Source organism: Dipteris shenzhenensis, chromosome 19 (genome assembly GCF_047967505.1).
Source record: "Dipteris shenzhenensis isolate YYH24624 ecotype China chromosome 19, Dip_SZ_1.0, whole genome shotgun sequence".
Taxonomy (NCBI): domain Eukaryota; kingdom Viridiplantae; phylum Streptophyta; class Polypodiopsida; order Gleicheniales; family Dipteridaceae; genus Dipteris; species Dipteris shenzhenensis.
The window spans coordinates 47926198-47935247 of NC_141614.1; the positions used below are offsets into that span (position 1 = coordinate 47926198).

General features: G+C 42.9%; 1 protein-coding gene across 1 annotated transcript; it reads right to left on the reverse strand.

The window, feature by feature from the left end:
* Positions 1-647: 647 nt before the first annotated feature.
* LOC147890558 (Sodium Bile acid symporter family) lies at positions 648-4129 on the reverse strand. The gene is made up of 6 exons (XM_087390583.1): positions 3550-4129; positions 2988-3432; positions 2809-2904; positions 2348-2654; positions 2001-2248; positions 648-1911 (listed from the first exon to the last, which is right to left on the reverse strand). The coding sequence occupies exons 1-6, from the start codon at positions 3704-3706 to the stop codon at positions 1635-1637; spliced, it is 1530 nt and encodes a 509-aa protein (XP_087246709.1). The 5' UTR covers positions 3707-4129; the 3' UTR covers positions 648-1634.
* Between the last annotated feature and the right edge of the window lie 4921 nt (positions 4130-9050).

Genomic DNA, 9050 nt, shown 5'->3' on the forward strand with positions numbered 1-9050 from the left:
AATTGCACGAAATAAGGAGCAACCTTCTAGCCAGAGAGGGGTGGAAGGAAGCTTTCAAAAGGCTTTTCACAGAGCAGAGCAGACAACTGGTGCTTTGATAGGGATTCTGCATACTCTAGGACCAAACAGAGGGACAGCAACAGATGCTCATAGAGAGAGAGAGAGAAAGAGAGAGACCCATATTTCCACACTATCCATCTTTCTACTTGAGGAATAAGTACTTAAGGGTTTTGAGTTATGAAAGGAGATCGAATTTTACCTAGTGCAATGGATTATAGGAAAGCACCCGCATCCCTATCGTTTGATAGCCTCTTTAGCTTCTGTTGCTTCCTCATATATCTCCTCGGCATCCATAACAGTGTCTATCAGTACTCAGCTTTGTCCATGAAAAAGAGAACAGGGTGGCCTTTCCATTGCCTCATCATCAACTTGATAATAAAAACCAACAAGACTCTTGTAGGACAGTTGCAATTGAACACCATTCCTCCATCATGACATGAGCCCAACTTGAGTGTTGTAGAGAACGTGAACACTAAACATTTTCTTATTGTCGTTACACACTTAGAGATTGTCGTTACACACTTAGAGGCCACTCTAACAGAGCTAACACCTGTTGAAGTTTTTCCCACACCTCTACCAAATTTCTAAAGTATGTATTTTTCTCCCTCGGAGCATTTCCACAAAAGCGGTGAGTAGTATAATTTCGGGGCTTCAACCCCTCTTATTAGGAGAGTTTCAATTCAGGCAAGCGAAGGAGAGCTTCCATTGGAAATTGGGAGACACACGATCAGTTTTGTTCTCTTCTCAACATAAAACAAACAGCTTTACCTTTTCTTGCCTACATCACTGTAAAGATTTCCTGATCATTCAACTCTGTTTCTTAAGTTCCATGAAAGTCTCGTTGTGAACTTCCTTTCTCACTAAAACGATTATGGCTTCGACTTCTACACCTGTCCCCAAGAATAGAGTACATATAGCAACTTGCCTGGTAAGAGCAAACCTCTGTATTTGCAAGGAATTGTTTGCCAGGCCACGACTCTCGTTGCCACAAATAATTGACTAAAATCTATTACCATTCATTGACTCTGCGCTGAGCCACGTTTTCCTCGTAGCTGGAAAGAATGCTCCCTCGTGGCCTGACTTCTGGCTAGTTTTCCAATCTTATTAATCTGTAATTGCAGCTCCTCTTTAAAACGAGTAAGACAAACCCATCCCAGATCCTAAATACATGCTTCTCATTAGTACAAGCAGACTGCAATTCATGACATATTGGAACCATGCGAAACTACTGGTTTGTCATCAATTACTCCGGCATTCGGATCCTCAATTTGAGCGTTTGCCACACAAATTGTCGAAATATACACTCAATACTCTGAACTTTAACTTCAGCCCAGAGACGATTTAGTCTTTGCCTTGTCCTATTCGTACACATTCTAAGTTTACATCACTACACCCCGTAGATTATACGGCATATGGGAAACGGTATCAATAGAGTTCGATCTGAGTTGGGCCGCCATCACCTTCGCAGCATCAGTTGGTAAAAGGCAACGGTGGAAAAGGTCAAAAGGGAAGAGAGTAATTGTGATTCTACAATATCGCATATATACAGAGCTAAGATTGGACAAATCAGACTCTCAGCACCTCCATCTGAGTCCTTGCAAAGACGTCACATCTGTTTCCGACGGTCCCGGGAGAAGATAACCGTTCCGGGATTTTAGAATGTCACGAATTCGTCTTCCACTCCCCCAAAAAGAAGCTAAACCGAGTCCCATAACGGCCATCACCACCACGGAGCATGCTGGAGGGACCGCCTGACTGCCACCAAGAAATTGGGATGCAAGGAGACCTGCTAAGGTAGAACTTTGCATCCCAGTACAAAGGGAAAGAGTTCTGGAAGATTTTTCGTCGAGCCTGTATGAAGAAAGAGGAGCATGAGACAACGAGACACACCAGAAAAGTTCTAAATTTACCACTATCCACAATTGTGAAATTCGACTCACCGCAATGCAGGCAATTTGGACATCCAGAACCCGAGCGTGAAAGCAGCAATATGGAAGGCAACAACTGGAAGCAGCAGTTGGGCACCCTGGATACTGGCAATCTGTGCTCTGTTCAAGGCAAGAGGACTGCCTATGCAGATGGATGTGCAAAACATGGCCACAAGAGGCAAGACAGGGCGAACCGCATCAACTGCTGGTTTAGCATATGTGTTGAGTGCCAAGCCCATCAACACGGGGCACAAAACCACCTGAGAGCAAAATTACAGGAGAAGCTCAGTCTTGATGCACAGATAATGGAAAGCATGACTAACTGCTGAAGATAACAAACTGCGGTAAAGATTGCTTACTTGCAAAATGGATACCGCCATAGCCAAGGCATTAACAGGGACTACAGACCCAATGAGAAGTCCTGTGAGCAATGGAGTGACAACCACCGACGTGATAGTCGATAGGCTAGTCAAGACGATGCTCAAGGCGACGTCTCCTTCGCTGAGGTAACTGGCATAGCTTGACAACTGAGCACCTGCCACACATGCCATGAGGATGAAGCCCGAAGCAAATGCAGCTGGAACATTCATGGCCTTGGCCACCAGCAATCCCAAGAGCGGCTTCAATCCATACTGAGCGATGTACCCTGAGAGCACCAACTTAGGCCTGCATCCATCGCTGCAACATCAGTTCAGGAAAATCTCAAACAACTCAAATCGATGCGAATCAACTCAAATCGATGCGAATTCAGCAAGACGATGATCTTTTCTTCATCGTGACTATCCATTTGCTCTGTCTGCATCGCTAACAAACATCTCACCTCTTCAATGCCAGAGCAAAATCCTTCACAGAAAGCTGGACCCCGATGGACAGCATGATGCCTCCCAGTGCTGGCGCATAGTACTCCTTGCTTACCCTGCACAGTTTTTGTAAGTTCAGTTTCAGAAATCCATGGCTATATCTACATCGATTTCGAGTTGTATATCAGAGATTTCGCACCATGTGAATGTGCTTGGTTGCACCAATGCTGCAATTGCCGTTGCGACCACCACGTATGGGAGCATCGCTGACAAAGATTTGCCGAAATCTATGTTCTTGAGGCTTTTCCGTGGTCGAATGCCGAATGACGCCAACGATACATTGCCCTGCCTGTCGTGGGTTCCTACCCTTCCCACTTTTCCTCTGTGAGCCGCAAGGCAAGAGATGGATGACGGCCATCGGCTTCCGCTTCGTCTGGAACAACGTCTCCAAACCCCTTTGGCAAAGAGCCGTCCGTCGCACGTCAAAGCAATAGCCGTGCCAAGTAAGGCAGGAGAAATTCGCAAGGAGCCCAGCGAACCAACGTACGACTGGAGAGCGCAGCCGAGAATTTCTTTCGTAAAGATCCTCTGCAATGAGCTCGTATGGTCGTCCATAAGGAGAGGTTTAGACGAGCTAGTCGCGCCTGAAACAAGAAAGAACGGAAACTCACAACCGGAAACAATCGAAGCCTTGCCAAACGTCGTATTTCTGCTACGAGCTCTAAGACGAGTTGAGTATTCATCGAAACCAACACCCATACCTCGACAGCAGATCCTCCAAGATGTGAGGGAACACACACAAGCAGCAGCTGAAGGGGATACGCTTCCTGGGGTTAAGCTGTTCGCGCTCCTGTAGCTGGAGGGTCTGGCTCCGGTCTGTTCGAGAGGGGAAAAAGGACTCGAAACGATGGCTGCCATAGGGACTCCGATGGTCAACTCACGCGGAGGGCGAAACGGCGCAAGAAGAGGCGGGCTCTAATCGAGAGGAGAGGAGTCGGTGACGGAACATCGTCCTGCCATAGGAAAGCGAATAGGAAGGGAGCAAAGATGAGGCGAATGCGGGATATTTGGGGCGGGCGAGGCGAGCAAAGGATAAGCTCTGGCTATGGAGGAGGTGCGTGGATATGGAGATGGCGAGCTGGAGCTGTGTAGCGATGGCGATGGCGAGCTCAAGCGTGGCAATGGCGAAGGAGAGCTGGAACTCTGTGGCTATATATGGAGATGGCGAGCTCAAAATCTTGCTAAGGCTCTGTGAGGCTATGGCGATGGAGCTCGAGCTCTGGCCATGGCGATAGCGAAGCTCAAGCTCTGGCTATGGCGATGGTGAGCTCAAGCTCTCTGGAGTACCTTTCTCCTTTGATTATACTAATCAATCCCCTAATCCTATTTATGAACTCTAATCCTACCTTCAATTACTCTCTGCCTCTACTTAATTTCTTTAATTACCCCTGCGCTTTCTATCTTCTTCCCCAGAAAGGTACCCTTGTGGCTCTTATCAAAGACCGCCTGCCCACCCCGGTTTTCCCCAAAACCGCTATGTTTGGGGCCACGCTGGATACAGCTTGCCACGTGTCCACTCCTCACGTGCCCTGCCCTTTCCGTACGTCACCAACGTGGGGCCTTCCGGTGGGTCGCCCGTCCCCCTCTCAGCTCTTTACCCCTGCCGCTCAATCAAAACCTCGGGCCCGCTACGTGAGGTAGGACTGCGTCCACGTGCCCAATAGGACAAATCGGTAGTGCCTTTAGTTGCTACCTTGGACCTTGTCCTCTTGGGATGTAGATTGTGCCACATTTTAGTTAATGTATTGGCCAACCAAAGTGTCAATTTGAACGTGAAGTTCACGAGTGAGAATATACTCTCGAGGCCACTTACAATATGTTACAATATGCTAACATGAAGCCTTCAACTCAAATCACAACGGTGTCCACCCACCTCAGCACCTACAAGCGTTCAATGCCCTATGGGGATGTTCCAACTTTTAGTTGTGTGAGTAGACAAAAGAAAAACTAAAACACTTTAGGGGTTGAAATAAGGATCTTTACTTGAGTTTTCAACTTCCAATATCTTTATATATGCTATTATAGGACAAGTATGTCTTTGGAATTCAAAAATATGTAGCTTTACATAAGAATGTCAAACTAAGGGAAATTGAATGAGTTTTGTGTGTGTGTGTGTGTGTGTGTGTGTGTGTGTGTGAGAGAGAGAGAGAGAGAGAAGTAATTTTCTTGTAAAGAAAAATGAAGTTTCTACTTTTATATAAGAATTTAAATTCTTCAAAAGGCATTAAATGCAAAATAGTCTAATGTCCAAAATTCAAATAAGAAAAATGAAAGCAAGTAGGTAGGTTATTACCAAGGAGCATTCCTTACATCAATTCCATGATACCAAGTGCCCTTCAACGTCTTGACTTCTTTTGCCATATCATGGGGTCTCTTTTCCATGACACGTCCACTAATGGATCAACCCTAAGATACTAGTTGCATTTTTCCTATCATAGAGTTTATTTCCAATAGAAGTGGACCAGCTCAATCAGCATGCACATGTTGCCATAGCTTTGCATAATTTGTGATTGTGGTCTCCAAAGAGTCATTACATTTGCAAACCGTATAATCTCTTTAAGTGCAATATGATTCGAATCTATAAACATGATGATTGAACAAAAGTAAATCCCTTAGACTAATTTTCTCCATACCTACCTACACTTTTTGTGCCATATCATGCAGTCTCTTTTCCATGACGTCCACTAGCAGATGAGCCTTAAATGTGCGAGTTGCGTTAACATCTATCCTCTTGAAGCACACATGCTAAAGCAAGTCCTAATCGTGCTTATCATACAATCTAATTCCAACAATTGGACCTTGAATAGCTATAGAAGGGCGGGTTGCATTCAGTCACTCTATGATGTAACCATGTGACTGTGGTCTCCACTTATTTAATGTACTTGAAAAGCATACATCTTTTGGCAAGTCTATTGTAGATGTTTCAAAACACATTGAATCCTAAAAATACTATTGCATAGTAATTATAGAGTCTAGGTTCAAAGAGTCTCAATGACAACTTAATCTTCCAGCAACGTTCTTTGATATTTTGCACATTCAAACTGCTGATGCATGTTGCTAATATCAACCTACAAATGGAATGATATGCACAAGTGAAGTAATGTTGATCCTATAAGTTCTCTTTGTCATAGAAAAAGACTAGAAACATCTACGATCTTCAAAACTAAAATGTACACCGCTAGCATAGGAGGAGCAAATTGTAGACAACAAAGATTTAAGTTTTTAGGAGTGTGACTTGGATACACGTGACCTAATTTTATAGTCATGAAAATAATGTGAAACCTTCCTTTGTAATGACATGATCTGAATTATATTTTACTAGTTTCATTCATCTCATCTTGATAGAAACGCTAGCCATTTTTTCGGTGTTTGTTGGATAAACATTTGCTCGTTTATAGAGTTTTGGGTTGCAAAGTATATACTTCGAGTCGGTGGTTAGGTGTTCTGAACTACTAAGTATATGGGTGAGGATAAAAAATGTTAATCTGATGAAGAGGCAAGCTGGAGTACAAACAACCATCCATAACCACAACGATGACTTTGTCTTGCACATTGAATGTCTTACATACATGGTGAGATTTTCTCTGTGTCTTGCCTTTTGTTCCATATCCTTAAGCTTCATTTCCATGACAAGTCTAGCACCCCAAAAGTGCAAGTCACATTCACATCCATTCAAGCAAGTCCACATTATAAGCTATCATATAACAAGAACTATAGGTCCTTAGAGATACTTAAAAGAGGAAGTTGCATTCACGTCATGTTGTAACATAGGCTTTGTAGAATTTATCCAATTGTGCCCTCAAATTTTAATGTGCTTGTACAGATAGTATTCAAGTAAGTCCAATAAATCTCTCTCTTAAATGTATTTAATGACATTTTAAATGTATTCAACGCTTAAAGCAACCACAACATAGCTATTATTTGAAAATAACCCTAGAAGAATGTCAATGATGCCCAACACAAGCTTCCTATATCCAATTTTTCATATAGTTTGGTACAATATGCTACATGGAATAATATCAAATTAATCTTGATTCTATACATTGGAGGTATGCTATAGGAAATTTAATTGATAAAGTGGCCAAGGCAAACAATAAGGGTTCGAGGGGGCAGCATTGCCTCATAGATCTTCTAAGGTCATGCCTTCCTATATCACCTCTATTTAGACATAAAATTAGAAATGCATTTCCAAACAAAGTCACCACCATTTTAATAAAACCCTCTCCAAACCCTAGGCATCCAAGAAATTAGCAATGTAATCCCACCTTATCCCATCATAAGTGTTATCTAGATCTATATCAAAAAACAAGCACCTTTGACCAACTACACCAGCATAATCCAAGGATGTTGATGCATTTAACATGTTCTAACAAATATCCATTGACTTGATGAAGCCACAATGGAGTTATAGATTTCTCTGATTCTTAGGGCCAACGTTTTGGAAATTATCTTGGATGTAGTGATTGGACGCCAATCTCCAACCAATAGTTTATCCTGCCTCTTTGGAAATCACTTTACTAACCCAGCATTAATATCCTATAAGAGAACACACCTCTTAACCGCATAATTAGCCATATCCACTAGAAAAATTGACATAGAACTCAACTGTGAACCCATATGGGCCCGGAGCTTTCTCCTTCTCCATACCTGATAATGCATTCCAAAATTCATCCTTTGAGAAAGGATGAGCCATCAGCTTTCTGTGGCCCTAAGGGATTTTGCATTCAACATCAAAGAACAAACCTTCCAAGCTCTCTAACCAGAAATCATCCTGCACAGACTCCTAACCAACAATATTGCTCAACTCATCAAGAAAAACTTTGGTGATATGCCAAGACTCTATCTCCAAATTTCCCTTCTCATCCTGCACCTGATCCACAGATTCCCTAGCATGTCTTCTTTTGATGGATTGAAAGAACAACTTAGAGGGGCAGTGTTAACTGCCACATCGGTTAACAATTCTTGTACTGTGAGAAGAAAGGAGAAATGCAAGAGAGAGCGTGAGGAGTAGCAGGTGATAATTTCCTTGGAACCGAATGGGCCCAAGTGGTTGTAAAATGAGAGAAGAGAGATACAAGAGAGTGCAAGGGTTAGCCATCCTTTAAAAAGGTGGATATGTATACAAGACCAAAAGTTTGACTTTGATCTTCATTGTGTACTTGCAAGATTTGTAATAGAAGCTCTCTCTTCTCATTCTCTTGCATTGAGTCTTCTTGAACTTTCTTGCTAAGTTGTCTTGTGATTGTGACTCTCCCCCTACCCCCATCTCATCTCCCTCATGCTCTCATTCCCCTTCCCCTCCATTCTCCCCTCTCTCTCCTCCCCTTGTGGAATCACTTGCACACAATCGATAAACGCTTGGGTGACACAAGCAGATGGTTTGCGCTTATGAAGCTCCCACAAGGAGTTGCTCAAGAGTAGAGGCTTCGACGGCATTCCACCAATTTCCCCACTACATGTGACTCATCACCAAACTTCACATTCTTGGAACCATTTGCTGGGGAGTTCAAGGTATGCTTCCATATTGCACAAGCTTTCTATCCTCATCCACCCATTGCAATATGCTTCTAGCTTATCAAGAGGCATTGCTAGTGGAGTATAGGTTGGTTTTAAAGGAGAAAATAGTGATTTTGGACTAGGAAAAGTAGAAATTACCACTTCCTTCCATAGAGCGTTTTTTTGCACATTTTGTTTACCACATTATAGGAATAGCTAGTAGGGGTGATTGCTAAGGTGTGTATGGTGTCACATTTCACTTGCAAACACCAAAAAATGAATTTGAATTAGTTCAAGTTGGCACAAGGGTGTGTTCTTAGCCACTACCTTCAAAAATCCTCATTTTGATGCTTGTAAGTGGTGGTTTTTTGTGTTTTTTTAATTGCAGTAGGTAAAATAGGTAGTGTAGCTTCCATTTGTGCTCACAAAACTTGAATGAAAAATTCAAATTTCTTAGAGAGCACGAAAACCAGGTGCCAGATTGGGCCCTCACTACTATAAAATTAATGCCACTATGTAAAGCAGTGACAATTGACACATGGATTGCCAATTGGCCACCCACCCCCACCCACCTCACCTAACACCACGTGGCACAACTCTCACTTTAGAGGTCAAGCCCCACTATAATGCTAACACAATGATTGATGACTCGTCACTTTATTGCTAATGCAGCAACTTGTGACCCGCTGCTTTGATTAGTCGTTGC

Coding starts and splice junctions, on each gene's coding strand:
- LOC147890558 (XM_087390583.1), bottom strand. CDS start 3,706: ATGGCAGCCATCGTTTCGAGTCCTTTTTCCCCTCTCGAACAGACCGGA. Junction 2,905..2,987: donor CAACCAAGCACATTCACATG/GTGCGAAATCTC, acceptor AAAACTGTGCAG/GGTAAGCAAGGAGTACTATG. Junction 1,912..2,000: donor TCCAAATTGCCTGCATTGCG/GTGAGTCGAATT, acceptor TTCTTCATACAG/GCTCGACGAAAAATCTTCCA.